We start from the raw sequence: 16,314 nt of genomic DNA, 5'->3' as shown, positions 1-16,314 counted from the left end.
GTTGCTGGGGACATTAAGGCCAATCATGTGCCTCACCGCCTTGTTCTACCAGTTTTGACCGCCTTTGTGTTCCACCATCACATGACCTCTCTCGTCGTCGCGTCTCCAAAGTGACGAAAAGTAAAAAAAAGGGCTTGGAGGAAACGAACAAAACCTCAGAAAAAGGCCGCTGCATCTCCCTAGAGTATGAGGGAGTTCTGACCAGCCCCCCATGGGCTCCCGTCTTGATGCAACTTCCAGCGCGGTGCGCAAACGGATACACAATCGTATGTACTACTCTGCCACATCCAGCTGTGTCCCGTTACTATTACTGACACCCACACAATAGACAGCTTCGACAATGAAGAAGGTGAAGAGTATGAGGCTTCAGCTTTCGGTGGCTTTGGGGAATATTTCCGCCGAAAGAAGGCCAAACTGCAGAATCTTGATAGCGAGCTTCGCTCCTCCGCGGTGGAAGATAACTGCCCCCAGATCTTCCAGTCTGTCGTAGCTCACGTCAACGGCTATACCCAACCCTCGCTACAGGATCTTCATAAGCTTATCGTGCGCCATGGAGGCGGGTTCCTCCAGTACCTTGATGGCAAAACAGCTGCTACTCATATTATTGCAAGCTCGCTCACTCCGAAGAAGCGGGAAGAGTTCCGGCGGTATCGCGTTGTAAAACCTGCCTGGGTGGTGGAAAGCGTCAAAGCCGGTCGTATGCTTCCATGGGACCTGTTCAGACTTGTAGATGAAGGGCAGGCACAGAAAGTACTCAACTTTGACAATGGGCTCATGGTCAGCCAAATGAATAATCCGCAAACTGGTTACCAGGAGGAGAGCAAATCCAGTTGGTATTCCTCTCACTTTAAGACAGCAAAATCACAACAAGAGCAAGACTCAGGCCCATCTAGCACTTTTAGTAGCCCGGATAAAGCGCTAAATGTCGGGTCACAGTCGGACTATGGTGACTTTCCAAGCTTTACTTCAATGGATGAATCAGCCAAAAACATCGAACCCAACGGGTCCCGGACGATCCAACTACAGGAGACAGCATTAGAAGTACATAACGCCACGTCTCGTACTGCCCGTAGCCCTACCCCAGCAGACCAAACAGCTGTACCGGATACTACCTCGTCTCCTATAACGAAACCGGCATCTCCCAAGTCAGAGTTGACCTCTGAGGAGTATAACGCCCAACTTCTATCGGATCCGAGAATGAGAAACTCCAGCGTGGCAAACCCGGAATTCATCCAACAATACTATCGGGAATCTCGACTACACCATCTTTCCACGTGGAAGGCGGAGTTGAAGGCGCAGTTGCAGTCTACAACTCAAGAGAAATCACTATCCCAGCCTGAGAAAAGGAAGCTTATCCCCGGGACGAGGAGGTATATAATGCATGTCGATTTTGACTGCTTCTTTGCGGCAGTCTCCACCTTGAAACATCCGGAGCTCGAAGGGAAACCCGTTGTTATTGCTCATGGCACCGGTACCGGGTCCGAAATTGCCAGTTGCAATTATGCCGCTCGTGCTTTCGGAATCAAGAACGGTACATGGATGAAGTCTGCTTTGCAGGCGTGCCCTGATTTGAAGGTCTTGCCCTATGATTTCCCAGCATACGAAGAAGCAAGTCGAAAATTCTACAGTGCCATCCTGTCGGTCGATGGTCTAGTTCAGAGTGTGAGCATTGACGAGGCTCTTGTGGATGTCACTTCCGTCTGTCTCACCGCCGGTGGCTCAGATGGCAAGGGCGTGTCTGAAGGGTCTATCTATCGGGAACAAGCTAAAGCCGATGAAATTGCGGAGAATTTGCGGGCTACTGTGAAAATCGAGACGGGGTGTGCTGTCTCCGTAGGAATAGGCGGCAACATACTACAAGCAAAGGTTGCCCTACGAAAGGCAAAGCCAGCAGGCCAATTTCAGTTGAAACCTGAAGCCGTGCTCGACTTTATTGGAGATCTTCCAGTACAAAACCTCCCCGGGGTGGGATACAGTTTGAACGCCAAGCTAGAAGACCTAGGTGTCAAGCTCGTCAAAGACATTCGCGAGTTATCTCGCGAAAGGCTAGTGTCTAGCCTAGGTCCCAAAACAGGGGCTAAGCTCTGGGATTACGCCCGTGGTATCGATCGAACGCAAGTTGGCAATGAAACGACAAGAAAGTCAGTATCCGCAGAAGTCAACTGGGGCATTCGATTTGTCACCCAGGACCAAGCAGATGATTTCATCAAGTCTTTGTGCGAAGAGCTTCACCGGCGGCTGGTTGAGAATCTTGTCAAGGGCAAGCAATTAACTCTTAAAGTCATGCGGAGATCGCCCGATGCCCCGTTGGAACCAGTGAAGCATCTGGGCCATGGGCACTGCGAAGTATTGAACAAAAGCGTTATGCTCGGCATTGCCACCAACGCAACGGAGGTGCTTGGGAAAGAGGCTGTTTCCATGCTTCGAAGCCTTGGCATTTCACCTGGAGATCTCAGAGGTTTAGGTGTTCAGATGACCAAGCTCGAACCTTTCAGGCCTTCGAGTGGGGAGAAGCTCGACGGCAGTCAACAGCAGCTCACGTTCAAGACGTCTCCCAGCCACAAAGGGTCGCGACTCACCGAAGACCCAGACCTTCTAGAGAGTCCGCGCAAGGAAGATCAGGAATCCATTCGATACGGCCCCCTGTTGAACGACAGCAATCACCGGCCTTTGAATATCTCAGGAACGCAGTTCATCATGCCCTCGCAACCAGACCCGAAGGTCGTTGCTGAGCTCCCTAGTGACATCCGGTCCAAGCTCGTCTCGCAGGGCAAGCCTCGCAATGAATTTGGCACTACTCCAGCGCCGCATCGCGCACAATCATCCACATCCACAACTCTTCCTCCACAATCTCAATTAGACCCAGAAACCCTAGCCGCCTTGCCCGAAGATGTCCTAGCAGAGATTATGGGATACTATAACCAGCCCCCAGATACAACAACCCCTCCAACAGCACCTTCACTTCCGACATCCAGACCAACCTCATCCTCGGGCCCGTTGATGCTCAAAAAGTCTACCACGCCCACCAAAAAGCGCCGTGGCCGTCCTCCGAAGTCCAGCATCACCGCCACCTCTTCTTCCCTGACCCAATCCAAATTCATCTTCCCACGATCTGGCCAACGTTCTGCTTCCCGTCCCGCTCAGCCCCCGTCTCGTAATCCCTCTCCAGTAGAAGATGAAGGTCCCAACATCTCCGCCGAATTCCTCGCGGCCCTCCCCGAAGACATCCGCCGGGAAGTTCTAGAAGAACAGAAACGCACCCGCATGCTGCAGCGTCCCCCAGCTCAATCCGCGCCGACGCCGACACTTTCCCTTCCGCCTCCCCCACCCACCCCTCCAGTCCAAGAAAAGCAACTCCGTCTCCCTCCTCTCCCTGAGCGCCCTACATTCACCTCGAAAAAACTTTCGAATATCTCAGATCTCCGTGATGAAGTCAGTGCCTGGCACACCGCTTTCGCAGATGAGGGACCTTTCGAAGAAGACGTCACGTCCCTGGTGGAGTACGTGAGATGCGTTGTTGTTGATGAAAAGGATGTAGATAAGGCCGTGTCGTTGGTGAAATGGCTCATGTGGCTTGTGGAGGATGGTACGGAGAGCCCTCCTATGTCTATAAGCTCTCAGCCAAAACACGGTGAAGTGCCAAGTTGGCAGGGCACCATGACATGGAATGAGACCGTTCGGTGTGTTCAGGATAGTGTCCAACAAGGCATGGAGGAGAGAGATCTCCCGCATGTCGAGTTCTGATTTTATTTTTAATGACTTGATGTTAGTCTTTTATATATGTATATATATATATATATCTGTATATATCCAACCCAAGCTTCTGCCCGCTTGGTGTCCAGCGGGTTTACCTTTTCCCCATTCACGAGAAGCATCGTGTCATCCAGTCGGGCGTAGTACTTATACGCTTCCAGAGTGGGGATGCTTCAGGAATAGGTCTTTGGTAGCATAAGCGCCGTCAGGTCGGTTCGACATGGCCTTGGACGGGCCAGCCATCAAGGCAAACCAACTCCAAGACTCCAGGAGGCAGCTCTCTGGGTTCTGGAAGATCGGTTGCGGAAGGCCAGTGGACCCGCTGGAATGAATAATCCAAGCGATATGAGCGGACTCGATTCTGGGATCTAAATGAGGAACTAGGTTCGTGTCGATGTCGTCCGGGATGGGAAAGTCGTAACACTCTGGGGTGGGCAGTTCATCCACTGCCAGGCCTGGAACACGCCCCTGGACTTTCGTAGCTGTATTCTTGAGCGATCTATGGACAAAGACAGGCTGCGCTTTGGTCTTCTCTATCAACGACACGTACGCTTCAACTGAGATTCGGGTTGAAAGAAGTAATCCCGAATGCCCTAGAGGGGGACCATTGCACCGTGTAGCCCTTGATATAATGGGACAAGGACCTACATCCAGGTATAATAATACTCTACCCTATTCACCAATCGGTTGAGGATTGGAACCTAGCCTCTATCCCGGAAAACCTCAGTCCACCGGAGAAGTATCCGACGGCTCCAGCCTTCGTTTACATCGTCGTGGGAGTTATTTATGGCTAAGATAGACTTGGATCCAGTCGGGAAGTGTATAAACAACGTCATCAGTTTTGACTACGAAATAAACTAAGAAAACGAATCTCCCTGTAGGTGGCAACTATCGGAAAAATGAAATAAATAACTTTCAATTGGAAGGAGATCACTCAAAATATCTGGAGTGGGTATATATATCCTGAACTGTCTATGTCTTGGCAAAATTGGTGACCTGTATTAGTTTTGACTGGGCGTGTGTCTGCAAGGTAGAGATTAGAAATTAAATGACGAGGGTTCATTAGGGAGGTTCGAAAACGCCTACAAAAGAGCGGTTAGCAACAGGAATGATGTACATGGTGCTAGGAGACGGTTCTCACCCAGGTATCTAATTGCGACCACCAAATGGAACCGTCAAGATTCTCAAGAAGTCCCATATTGTCGATAGACCCAAATGGCTCATTGGCGAAGCCTTGCTGCAAGCCTCCTGCATAGTTTATAGAGCTTGAATCCAAAGAAATTGGGTTATTTGAAGGAACCGAGTTCGCCACCAGTCTCTGCTCCACAGTGGTTTCCTGATTTTTGAGGGATGCTGCCCTAGAAGGCTGTAGGCCGCCTCCAAAGGAGGCAGTATCCAGATCGGAGCCAAGTTGTCTGTGAACCTCCAGTCTCGTCTCTTCTAGGATGATGCTGTATCGACGACTGGGACAGTTCTTGCGGGTAGCCTCCGCAAGGTGTTGTTGGCAAAGTTCCGCGAGGCTGAAAAGTGAGCGTAGTCGGTCCTCGTCCATTTCAGATGCCTGCAGGGTAGATAATAATCGGTGCTGTTGAATGGTGTGAATATACACCACAATTATTGCACAGAAGCAGACATGGTGGGTAAACCAGAATGAATGGACTAGGACACCTTGTTTGGCCAGGCTGTCTACCAAGTTCATGACATCTTCCGCGGCCTCAATGCACTTATTCACATGCTTTGCCACCAGCGGATGGGGAGCCGTGGGTCTGCGCGTAAGATCAGTGAAATCATTCAATAGGAAATATCGAGTGGCATGAATCATTGCATGGCAGTATGCAAGCTGAAGGACCTGGCTCTGTCTACATAGAGGTGGAATAAGACTGGTCGCGCGAACAGCGTTGAATAGAGGGGGTGCTGTTTCTTTCCATCTTTCAAGGTCCGAGGTGATACGTGCGGCTGCTTCCAGCGGTGAGTCGCGGCAAACTGGATTGATTGTATAAAACTGCCGAGAAATCTCACCAAGAACCCGCCCAATTCTACGTCCTTAGCAGTGCACGTTGGAGAACTAGAAGTGGGGGGAGAGAAACAAACCTGAAATGTAGAACAGATGCAATCATCATGCAATCAGCAGTGCCTGTCCGTCTTTCTGGGTCTTCTTGGAGCATGTCCTCGTCATTCACCTCGTCTGGAAATTCCTGGTCAATATCTTCATCGTGCAACAATCGTGGCCGTCCAAATATGACATTGAGGTATTTGTCCAATGTATACGCACTCCATAAAATGCGCCTCCGAAGTTCACTTTCTAAATGGGTAGTCCCTGTTTTGGGCAGTTTGGCGGGACAGCGCCGATGTAGGCCAATAGCTGTTACAAGCTGTAGGGCTGTACCAAAAGTGTACCAGCACTCATTCGCTCGCGATGAAGAAAGGAGATAAAGACATTGTCCCAACCTTGCTTGTACGGTCTCAAGCCGAGGGGGCCCAGACTCCATTGAAGAGATGTATTTAGATGCGGCATACCATTTCTCACTACGTATATGTTAATTATAAAATATAGTGAGAAAGAAAAAAATTAAAAAAAAAAAAAAAAAAAAAAAAGAAGGGTATGGGCAGAAAAATGCTTACCTTTCACTCCAACCGTCTACTTGATTTCCAGGCTTTTGTTCCTCGTGCAAAATGCTTACAGCGAATATCATAAGAATGATTGCAGTTCTGGCTACCATAGGACCAGTAGGAAGATTTGAAGAGGAGATATCATATTCATAGACTTGCCTGAGCCACTGCTCCACACTCCTTCGGTGCAAAAACCGATAAGTCACAATTGCATAGTCGAAATAGATGCTTACTAGCTCCAAAGCTCTCTCGAACGAAGGCAGGGTAAAGCCAGCATCATGGTAATCAGAGTAAGGCCTGTCGCCAAACATAAAGACTGAGGTATTTTTTGAACAAGTTTCATTATCCAGTTCATCTGGAACAGCACTTGTTTCATCCTGATGAAGACGCCGCCACACACGGTTCAGAAAGGAGACTCCCGATGCGGGCCCCAGATAATTACCCTCAAAATCGGTAGCCACGGGGTCCGGAGAATTACGCTGAGAGACCTCGACAGACTCCCGTGAAAGCTGCGAATTCGCATTCGTCAGGGCTCTAGGCGAGTCTCTTGCCGTTTGCGATCTTTGAGAGATAGGGCTCGGTTCCGCCGAGGTTTGTGAGGCAGAGCGGTTCTTCGCATATCTGGCAGCTACTGAGGGAGGCGCTGGGAGAGGATCAGGCGGCAAGCCTCGAGAATAGGCCGCGTTGTATTCACACGCAAGTGAGAGTCGAGTGCATCTTCCACATGGTAGTGTTCCCGTACAGCGGGTTTTCTTCTCCTTGCAGCTGTCACAGGCCCTGGTGATTTTTTGGCGCGGACTGTTAACTTTGCTGGGTAAAGAATCAGACGCTTTTCTCTTTCTCCCTGGATCAGCAGTATCTCGAGGTTTCAATCCGCTACTGGTCTCTTTCTCCGACGAGAGTTGCACGTCCGTCTGCGTCACCAGTGTCTTGGACATTGGGCCCAGCGGGGAGAATTCTGGCTGATCAATGGGAATAGCCCGCCCAGAAGGGTCTATTTCCACTACCTCTTTCACACGTGTAACAAGCGAATTCCTCACTAGACGGGGAACAGATTAAGCCCCAAAAAAAGGCAATGATGAAACAACCAGACAGAGGGAATTAAGCGAGCAGAGGAGAAAAATCCGACGACTCCAACGGATTTGACATTTTGACTCACTTGGCTGACTTGTCCAGGCCGTGCGGGGTTAGAGGCAGGATAGCAGCTCCACCATTGAACGGGAGAAATCCGGGGCGGACGTTTTGGTTAGAACCGGAGCCATGATGAAACAATAAGATGGGGATGTGAAATTGAAGACCTTCGACCACCTCTGCCGAGTCATTCCATTCCACAGGGCAGCAGCACGAGGAGCAATATATAGAAAGAAAAAGATACGGGAAAAGAAAAGAGAAGAGAAGAGAGAGACGCGGCTCCCAATTAGGAAGGCGCTGACTCAGCCGGACATGTGCCGATTCCCTCCCTGAGACGAGATGAGCAGCAGCGTTTCGATGATATCTAGGAGAACCTGTACCTCGCATTTCTTCAGGAATTGCTGCATGAATATCCAGGACCCTCTATTCTTCACATCGAATGATATCTATAGATGGGCTCGAGATCTGATGCGTATCGCGCCGACCTAGTCATCTAGATCTACGAACAACAAACGAGAGAGAGAGAGAGAGAGAGAGAGAGAGAGAAAGAGAGAGAGAAAGGAGGACTTATGATTTCAGATTCCTAGCTATTACCTGAGCGGGTACGGAGTACACGATCACAAACGCTTCAGAGCTGCACCGACACAGCTTCCAAGATATATGAAGGAGAAACTAAACTGTACATCCCCTTGTTAAAAGCAGATGCTAAAATAGGATAAGCTTCTAGGTTATGCTGGGAAAGGATATATCAGTCGCAAAGAATTCAAAGTCGATGGTAGAACAGATCGACTTGGTTGTGTGACGTGTACACCTTTATTGGGCCACCAACGCGGCCCAATCCGATACAAGACAGCCTTGTTGCTTACTCGGTACAGCTTAGTTGCATATTAGCTGCAGGATACAGTGGGTTGGAACGCAGGATTCCTAGTATCCCGTTGATGTGACCTCATTATAGTAATGGTCTTTGTGCACAGGGAGCATCTGCCGGTTGGGTAGGGCTGTTTCCCGAAGAATTTCTGAAGAACCGGTACCGGAACCGAAGGTAGGGAAGATCACAGTGTGTATTGTTCAACCAATAGTCAAGTTGAAGCTAGGTCCAACGCATTGGAAAGCACCGTGGTTGACCGTTGTGGCTTCAACGCTGGCTTGGGCATACATCTCTCGAGCCAAACCGGGGTGGGTACATTCTACCACCATCTGTTTCCATCGTATTCCCAGTCAAAATACAGGCTGATAACACCTTCATTTGGGATGCTATTTTGATGGTGTCAAGGGCATGAATACAATTTTGTTTTCATTACCCGTTATACCTCTTTCCTACCATGTTCCTGCATCAAGCGAGTCATGTCACCGCGGCAGACACAGTTGAATAGATGTACCATTCATGATCTTGTAGCCTTGCTCCCTTTGAACACGGCTGTGTGGATCAAACAAGCATCAGGGGTTCAAGATATTCCTGATATAGGCAATCGACATTTTGTTCGATATGAAATAACAATGCAATATCAAAGAAAAAAAATGGGGGGGGGGGGGGGGGAACCAAGTGCAGATAGAGAAAAGTGGTGGGGGAGGAATAAAAAAACAAATATATTATAAAGAAAAGACTGAAAAGCAAGCAAGTCCGGATACATGCGGGCATGCATTTCACACCTACTCTAGTACACTGCTGGATTTTTCTTGTATTTTCCCCCCATTTTGTTGAGGTATGGAGTCTTTATAGTTAAGGAAAGGCGTGAATGAAGATTGCCATGATCTGTGTAAATCCATAACCCCATCTTATCTATGGGCATGTTATTGTCCTTGTGATCTTCAGGAATATTTTAAGACCCGAATAGTACTGGTTTGCCTTCTATTATCTGCAGGAGGGTTGAAACCAAGATGGCGCGCGCAATGTGGGATCGGTCCCGTTGTCAAGAATGGCCAGCCGCCGTCGCAATACTACTTGATTGCTCCCATCAGAGTGTAATGCGTTAAGCCTATAGTTGAGGCTCACGTCTACCCAGGGCCTCACCATTCGGTAGGTCAGATTGCACAGATGTGGGTATTTTCAGCTCGATTTTTGACTGAATGTTTGAAAATTTAGAAATAACTGAGTGAATTTCCTCATGTGAAGCCCCCATCCTAATGGCCTCGATGAGAATCTCCACATTTGTACGATCGCCGTATCGAATGGCTTCGAGAAGCTGTTCCAGGAACCCACGGAAATATTTAAGGTCTTCCTGAGCGCGTTTAGCCGCGACTTTACGTCGTTTGTCGGCAAATTCGTCAATGATACATTCGCGGTTATGGAGCGCGCATTCGGTACAAGGGGTACCAGTATTATCTGCACTACACTATAAAGAGGCAATGCATATTAGTAAAGATAAAGACGAGGGAGTGACGGGCAGCGCAGGGAGCTTGGATGGGAGGGATGTCTCTTAAGGCCAATTGAAGTAGCTTAAGAGTGAAGAAAGATATACCTTTGTGCGGCGACGTTTACATTCGGCACAAGCAGTGGAAGCTCGCTTAGTCCGACCATCATCTGAATTCTTCTGAGCGGGAGGATCCGGCACCAGTCTCGGCGCGATAGGACGAAAGTTGGGCCTTGGTGGCCCTTGATCGGCCATGGTCTAAGTGCAAGAGGAAAGGGAAAAGAAAGGGGAAAGAAGAGGAAAGGGGAAAATTAGAGAAGATCCAGGGAGAGCTAAATAATAGCTGAGAAAGATTACCAATAAGATATCACAACGGAATCAGAGATAATTCAGGGTTATGATGCCACAAGACATGGTGCAGCTAGCTCAAGACGATCACACAGAACATGCTCAGGCAAGTAGCATGCGTCCGCAGGCCTTGAAGAAGACTGCCACCAATATTGGAGAGCCCGGCAGCCAGGCACGGAGGGGTAATGACGTGGAGTGATGGGGAGAGGGGTCCAAAAGGAAGAGGTAAGGCGGAAGGAAGGGGAGTACTGAACGGAGACAAGCTGGACAGCTAGTTTACTCTTCCCTTTTGTGCAGTCAACAGTAGAGTAAGTCTGCACTGCGCGAGGTAATCACGAAAACCAAGGCCGATTGAGAGAGGAGGAGGAAGGTAATGGCGAGGGGAGAGGAGGGGAGAAGAAAAAAAAAAAAAAAAAGAAAGAAAGAAAAAAGAAAAAGAGCGAGAGACAGAGAAAGGAAGTGGCTGCAGGGCTGCCCCAGTAGTAGGAGTAGTAATAGAAGTAGACGGCTGGAATCAGTCACGCAGTCAGCCAGCTAGACAGAGAGACGGTTAACTAGTAGGTTCCTCCAAGGCCCACGGACCGACAGATGGTTCTTCCTGGAAGTCTTCAGGCACGACCACCAGGGGCGAAAAGGGACGTGGCAAGAAGCAGTCACTTACTCAGAGTTGGAACTGGAACCAAGAATTGAACAAGAAGGAGCCAGTCTGGACTGTAAGGTTGAGCGAAAGGCACCTGAGAGAGGGATTCTTGGGACAGCGGGTAGTAACGATGTCAGAGGCAGGCGCCAAGGGTTCGATCCCAGTCACCCACGCGAGCTAGATGCGGTTGAGGCAACGGGGCAAAACCTTGAATAACGCGAAGACTTTGCTTGCTGGTTGGCTTCTGAAGTGTGGCATAGATGGTTGTGGTGATTCGTATACACGCGCAGGGAAGGAGGACCAGGTGGTTGCTTCACTAACCACCCCAAGCTCGCGGTGTATAGTTGTACACTGACCATCGGAGTGATGAGTTATGGGCCTGCTCAATAAATTCGACCTTGGGTGATGAACATGCATGACACCTTTTGCCGACGGGACCCAAAGTTACCTAGGTAGCCGATGCTGCCACCACCTTACTGGATTCATTGGCTGGGTCCGCAGGTGTACTGGACCTGTTTTCTTCAAATCCATTCTCTCCACCACACACTCTTAATTTTTATCTTCACTCCCTCTCCCCTCCTCTTCTTCTTTGCTTGTCCTGGCTGCCTAAACAACCGCGAGGACAAGAACAAGCATGATCAATCTATAGATCCATTTCCCTTTCCGGGCGGCCACGGATCACAGTCCCTATTCTGGCAGGCGTCTGCTCTCGAATCCACCACCAATATCGTTAACTGGGAATTTCAAAGTTCGTGTCTGTTGCATTCCTGTCTCGGCACCGAAAAGTGCTGTTTTTGTTTGGGTTTTGTTTTTGTTTTTATTTTTATTTTCTTTTTTTATTTATTTTCCCTGCCTTGGGGGAGCCGAGTGGATAACTCAACGGGGCTAATGCCATCTTCCGCACGAATCTTGCCTGGCATTTAAGCCGGATATGATTCCCATGTGGGTTGATAGGCTATGAAGCCACGAGTCTGGCGATCTGGAGGCACCAGACGTTTCCCGAACAAGCCCGCTTGGCTCTGTTGGTTGAGGAGATTATCCCATTTTCGTTGTAGTACGGAGTATTCTTCATGATTCATGCCTGGTCGTAAGAATTCCCCTTCTGCGGAAGAGTAATATATCTGACAGACGCATCGCCACAGGCCCAATTGGGGTTCTCCCTTGGGTGTTGAAGGAGGAGGAAGTATGACCGGTCAGAACAGGAGCCCCATCCTGGCATTGAACTTGGAATTCTGGTGTTTCATTTGGTGAGGTAGCCAAAGAGCGACAGCGTTGCTGGATGGGAAGTGAGAGCTTTTTCCTTTTGCTGGACTTTTGTAGTACACGGAAAGTCGTGCTGCCAAGAGATATCCGTGCACGTGATACAGGCCCCCGTGCGCCGAAGCCGAAACAACCAACACCAACCACTTCACTTTACACGACCTTTGGTACTTTATTATCCTATACCACTCAGTATCTGAGTAGAGAGATACTGTACCTATTCTATTAACCTACAACTGCGAGGCTATCTAGTTGGTTTCTCTCTTCCTCCGCCTCCTCCGCCCTTCTCTCCCTTGAAGAGAAATGCAGCTGTGTTCTGCAATTTATCTTATTTTTGATTTTTCCCCCCGCGGATCCTTACCATAGCCAAATGTGTTCACGCAACCATTGCGTTATTCGTGGCTGGGAAGCCTGCTGCAAGATGACCTGCGAAGGCCGAATGGACTGTGGTTTCGCGAGGCACATTCATTGTCCCTCACCAATCAAACCCCTCCTTTCTCTCTATAGGTCCCTAGGCCAGAGAAGCGCTTAGCAAAGACTGGTTGAATCCCGAAGATCATTAGACAGCGGGGTTCCAGACCATTCGAGGGTTCTTCTATTTTCAGGCCAGATGTCTTGCAGACAATGGAACGATGGAATGCCCCTCGACGCGAGGACCAAATGGCAGACGAACGCTAAATCGTGACGAGTGAAACCTTCGGCTCCACTAGCCCCGGCAGCTGAGCTTGCAACGAGAGTCCAGTACGGAGTACTCCGTACCGGGAACTCAATGGAAGACAATGGCATTCAAGCCTAGCTAGCTACTACGGATACTCTGTGTGCATAGAATCCATCAGGGATTTCTAAAAGGTAGGGGGTCCAGATGTCAACTGGAGTGGCAAGGTTTTTTTGTTTTGTTTTGTTTTGTTTTGTTTTGCTTGGAGGTTGTGACTTAATTCGAATTTTCCTCTCCCAATCTCTGTCTCTCTCCACTTTAACGGCTCACGTTCCAAAGACTATTATTCAAGCACCGAAGTACCAGACCAAGGAGAGAGCTGCTAGTGCTAGGGAAGACCCGTCATGTCCGAATAGGGCGGCTGTTTTAGGTGTCAACCAACGGGCAAATGGCAGTTTTTGGGTCGTCTCAGCCACAGACGTAATGGGTTATCGCGCTTGGGTTGCAGTCTCAGAAATTTGATTCTATACATTTTCGTCGACGAGCACAAACGAAGATCTCCATTCCAAATTGCCACCCCCTCCCCCAAAGCACAGGGCAGATCAAAAAGCTTCGGTCGTTCCGGAGAAAATCTGGGCCAAGGTTTTGGAGGGTCTGAAAGCATGTCATATAAACACTGTCGGGTGACCGGCAAAATCTTATAGGTAGCTAACTACTCCGTATATACGCATCATCGAGATGAAAGGAGAATAATGAATACAGCCTGGAAAACGCAATCTGGGAATCAAAATAATCCGTAGAATCCCGCCTCTCTTTGAAAAAAAAAAAAAAAGAATAAAAGAAAACAAATTGGATAATAAGAAAAGATAAAAGGTGAGAAGTAGAAACGGTCTGTAAAAATTAAGACTGGAACATAGTAAAGGAAGTACGACAATCAATATATCGGTCTGCTCTCCTCCCACGTTCGCGGAGTTTCTGTGTGGCTTGTCACCGCGGCGGCATCTGGGCTCGCTGAAGGGAGGGTTTCCTGATTTGCCGATGCTGAGAAGTGCACCTTGCTAGCCTCTCGTCGTGAGCTGCTTCGCTCGAAATCTCTTCCAACACTGCCGATTCCCCCGACCCATTCCCAGACGCGGGCCACATCCCCACCACGACCCTCACGAACTGCGGCGCGGATGTTAGCATTCCCTTCAACGACGCTTCGAACACGCTTCCAAAGTTCTTCACGTCGACTTCCGCGCAGTTCGAAACGGAGTACATCGTCGCGCAATTGCCCGATAGGGATGTAAGGTTCACGGGCTTGATGACGCGCATGCAAAGCTGCCTGTGTTGCCAACCTGTCCAGGGTCGTGGCGACCAATTCAGGTACACGAGCTAAATCAGAGCGGCGGGCAAGAACTCTCGAGCGGGTGTATGCCACGCCGATCACGCAGATACTTAGAATTGAAAGAGGGAGTCGATACGCGAGGATAGAGAGTCTGATGTAGCGGCGAAAGGCGCACGCGAGCGGGAGGCGTGTGACGGATGTAGATGCGAGGGAGATGACAGACGATGATCTGTGATTGTGTGGTCGATTCTGTTAGTTCCCATACAAACGTCAGAACTAGCATCTGTGACAAGTACGGGAATACAAGGCTGCTAATATACCGCCAGGATCCTGACATGAACAAGAGATTATTGTAAACTTACGGAATTGTTTTAGCAATTACTTCCTCCTTTGCAATGATCTCACCGAGTGCTCCTTTCCACAGATCATCGAACTCAGTATCACTCATCCCATTCCGTCGTCTTTTCCCTACTTCTTGCTTGAGATCTGCCTCACTGATATCTGGTCCAGTAGAGACTTTGTCGCTATTAGAGAGCTCCCCACATTCCCACTTGGCTCTCCGATCACGAAGAGCTTCCAAGGCTTTATCAGTAACAGCTTTCACTCGTCGTGCCTTTTCACTATCAGGTTCGCATGTCGGGGGTAGAGGAACAAGGCCTCCTAGTGACAAGGGGTGGAGAGTGAGAATGAAGTCATGTTCACATCGAGCTTCAAAGTTAGGGTAGCAGAAAGCGTGCGCTGGGCATGGCTCGCATTGCGGCTCGAGAACCTTTGCCCACTCTGGCACTTTTGTTTCAGCCAACGACCACGTAGGTTTTCCAATACCGCAGTATCCAATTTCAAGCTTCTCCTTGCGCCACCAGGCCACAAAGCTGGCAAATAGAGAAAAAATTATCAACCATGGAAGTGATCTCCCGATCGGACCCTGATTTTGCTGCCGCTTTCGAGGAGGGCTAGGTGGGTACATTAAATCTGCTTGCTCCCTCTCTAGTGCGAGTTGTTCGTCAGGAGTGAACTCCTCACCAGTACTAAAGTCACTTTCTCCTTCCTCATGTACCCAGTATTCAGTCTCTTTTTGTGGCGATCGAGGCTTAGAAACTGCAGAGCCGAATGGCGACCGAGTAGCAAAATCTGCGTCATCTTCATTTTTGATGTAAGTTGGTGTTTCGGATCTCCGAGCTAGTCCTTTGTATGGTGATTTATCCGTAGAATATCGAGAATTGCTCTTTCTTTTACGTTCCTGGCTTGTCGCCATCTTAGGATCCCAAGGTGCGGGAGAGCTTCCGCTCTGGAACGGGTTGTCATAGGTAAACACGCTAGCTTCTTTCGATTCGGTCTTGATGGGTGAAAAATGAGATTCCGTCTCCATCGACGGAGTCAAATCCCTTCTGCGCAGTTTGCCAGCGGTAGAGGCGCGAGGCGTCATGGTGCCAGAAGCAAGAGGAGTAGCAAGCTGGTCCTCATCTAGCTCAGCTTCTGACTTCTGATTGCGCCTTCCTCGTGATCGGGTACTCGTTCTTCGGGAAGATATCGATGGTGTGTCTGTGGCACTGGCATCTGTGTCCGCTGTCGATGCACGCGCACTAACCCTTGATCGACCTCTTCTTCCTGCCGTCGACACGGTTGAAGGGGTCGGTGGAGGAGGCATAGACTCTCTCTCGACGTCATCTCGCTGATAAGCGCCCTCACTAACAACAGATGCCTCGCGACTGCCCATATCCATAATGCCAGCGCTTGTCCTCCTTACCTTTTCGCGTTCGCGGAGTAATTTCTTCGCTTGAGGTAGGACTTCCTCCTCTAGAATGCGGATGAGCTGGGCCTTCTTCGCAGACGCTGGGTAGGGTACATCGTGGCTAACGAGGATAGATCGGAGACGAGGAACAGTGAGAGAGTTGAGGTCAAAATCCGGAGCAAGGTATTCGTAATCATCGGCCATGGTTGCTAACAATCACCTAAGCAGGTTACCAGGCCTATGAATTCTTGTGTGGACCAAAAGAAAAGTAAAGAAGCAAAAGACGCTCCAGACGAAAAAAAGATTTTTTTTTTTCCCAAGCCAAAGCTCTCCAGCACCAAAATGTCGTCTAATTTGGGGAAGACGGACTGAGAGATGAAGTGTCCTTTCTTATTCGTGGATAGTAGCAACCAGTGTTGGGAAGGATGGTATCCACGGCAACAAAGCGGGGCGCCGACACCGTCTAGCTGGGACTGTGATCAAGCAGTAGGCACATCCCACGCCTTG

The 16,314-nt window shown here is 49.3% G+C and overlaps 4 protein-coding genes across 4 annotated transcripts; 1 reads left to right on the top strand and 3 right to left on the bottom strand.

Annotated features, from left to right (window-relative positions):
• The first annotated feature begins 149 nt into the window (after nucleotides 1-149).
• On the top strand, nucleotides 150-4,106 carry P175DRAFT_0516341 (putative DNA damage repair protein Mus42). The gene is made up of 2 exons (XM_040898905.1): nucleotides 150-266; nucleotides 329-4,106. The coding sequence occupies exons 1-2, from the start codon at nucleotides 212-214 to the stop codon at nucleotides 3,742-3,744; spliced, it is 3,471 nt and encodes a 1,156-aa protein (XP_040752075.1). The 5' UTR covers nucleotides 150-211; the 3' UTR covers nucleotides 3,745-4,106.
• A 770-nt stretch (nucleotides 4,107-4,876) lies between these two features.
• On the bottom strand, nucleotides 4,877-7,301 carry P175DRAFT_0437315 (Zn(II)2Cys6 transcription factor; the record flags this gene model as incomplete). Its single annotated transcript, XM_040893849.1, has 3 exons — nucleotides 4,877-5,789; nucleotides 5,845-6,279; nucleotides 6,376-7,301. The coding sequence occupies 3 exons, from the start codon at nucleotides 7,299-7,301 to the stop codon at nucleotides 4,877-4,879; spliced, it is 2,274 nt and encodes a 757-aa protein (XP_040752074.1).
• A 2,032-nt stretch (nucleotides 7,302-9,333) lies between these two features.
• P175DRAFT_0226679 (Zn(II)2Cys6 transcription factor domain-containing protein) lies at nucleotides 9,334-10,333 on the bottom strand. Its single transcript, XM_040892635.1, has 2 exons — nucleotides 9,954-10,333; nucleotides 9,334-9,827 (listed from the first exon to the last, which is right to left on the bottom strand). Exons 1-2 carry the CDS (start codon nucleotides 10,098-10,100, stop codon nucleotides 9,471-9,473), a joined length of 504 nt encoding a protein of 167 aa, XP_040752073.1. The 5' UTR covers nucleotides 10,101-10,333; the 3' UTR covers nucleotides 9,334-9,470.
• A 3,349-nt stretch (nucleotides 10,334-13,682) lies between these two features.
• Nucleotides 13,683-16,011, bottom strand: P175DRAFT_0436541 (putative sister chromatid separation protein (Src1); the record flags this gene model as incomplete). The annotated part of the gene is made up of 2 exons (XM_040893809.1): nucleotides 13,683-14,304; nucleotides 14,438-16,011. The coding sequence occupies 2 exons, from the start codon at nucleotides 16,009-16,011 to the stop codon at nucleotides 13,683-13,685; spliced, it is 2,196 nt and encodes a 731-aa protein (XP_040752072.1).
• Nucleotides 16,012-16,314: the final 303 nt, after the last annotated feature.

This window comes from Aspergillus ochraceoroseus, assembly GCF_002846915.1.
Source record: "Aspergillus ochraceoroseus IBT 24754 chromosome Unknown P175scaffold_4, whole genome shotgun sequence".
NCBI lineage: Eukaryota > Fungi > Ascomycota > Eurotiomycetes > Eurotiales > Aspergillaceae > Aspergillus > Aspergillus ochraceoroseus.
This window is presented reverse-complemented; position numbering and strand designations above follow the sequence as displayed.

Coding starts and splice junctions, on each gene's coding strand:
- P175DRAFT_0516341 (XM_040898905.1), top strand. CDS start 212: ATGGGCTCCCGTCTTGATGCAACTTCCAGCGCGGTGCGCAAACGGATA. Junction 267..328: donor GCGCAAACGGATACACAATC/GTATGTACTACT, acceptor CCCACACAATAG/ACAGCTTCGACAATGAAGAA.
- P175DRAFT_0226679 (XM_040892635.1), bottom strand. CDS start 10,100: ATGGCCGATCAAGGGCCACCAAGGCCCAACTTTCGTCCTATCGCGCCG. Junction 9,828..9,953: donor GTAAACGTCGCCGCACAAAG/GTATATCTTTCT, acceptor GCCTCTTTATAG/TGTAGTGCAGATAATACTGG.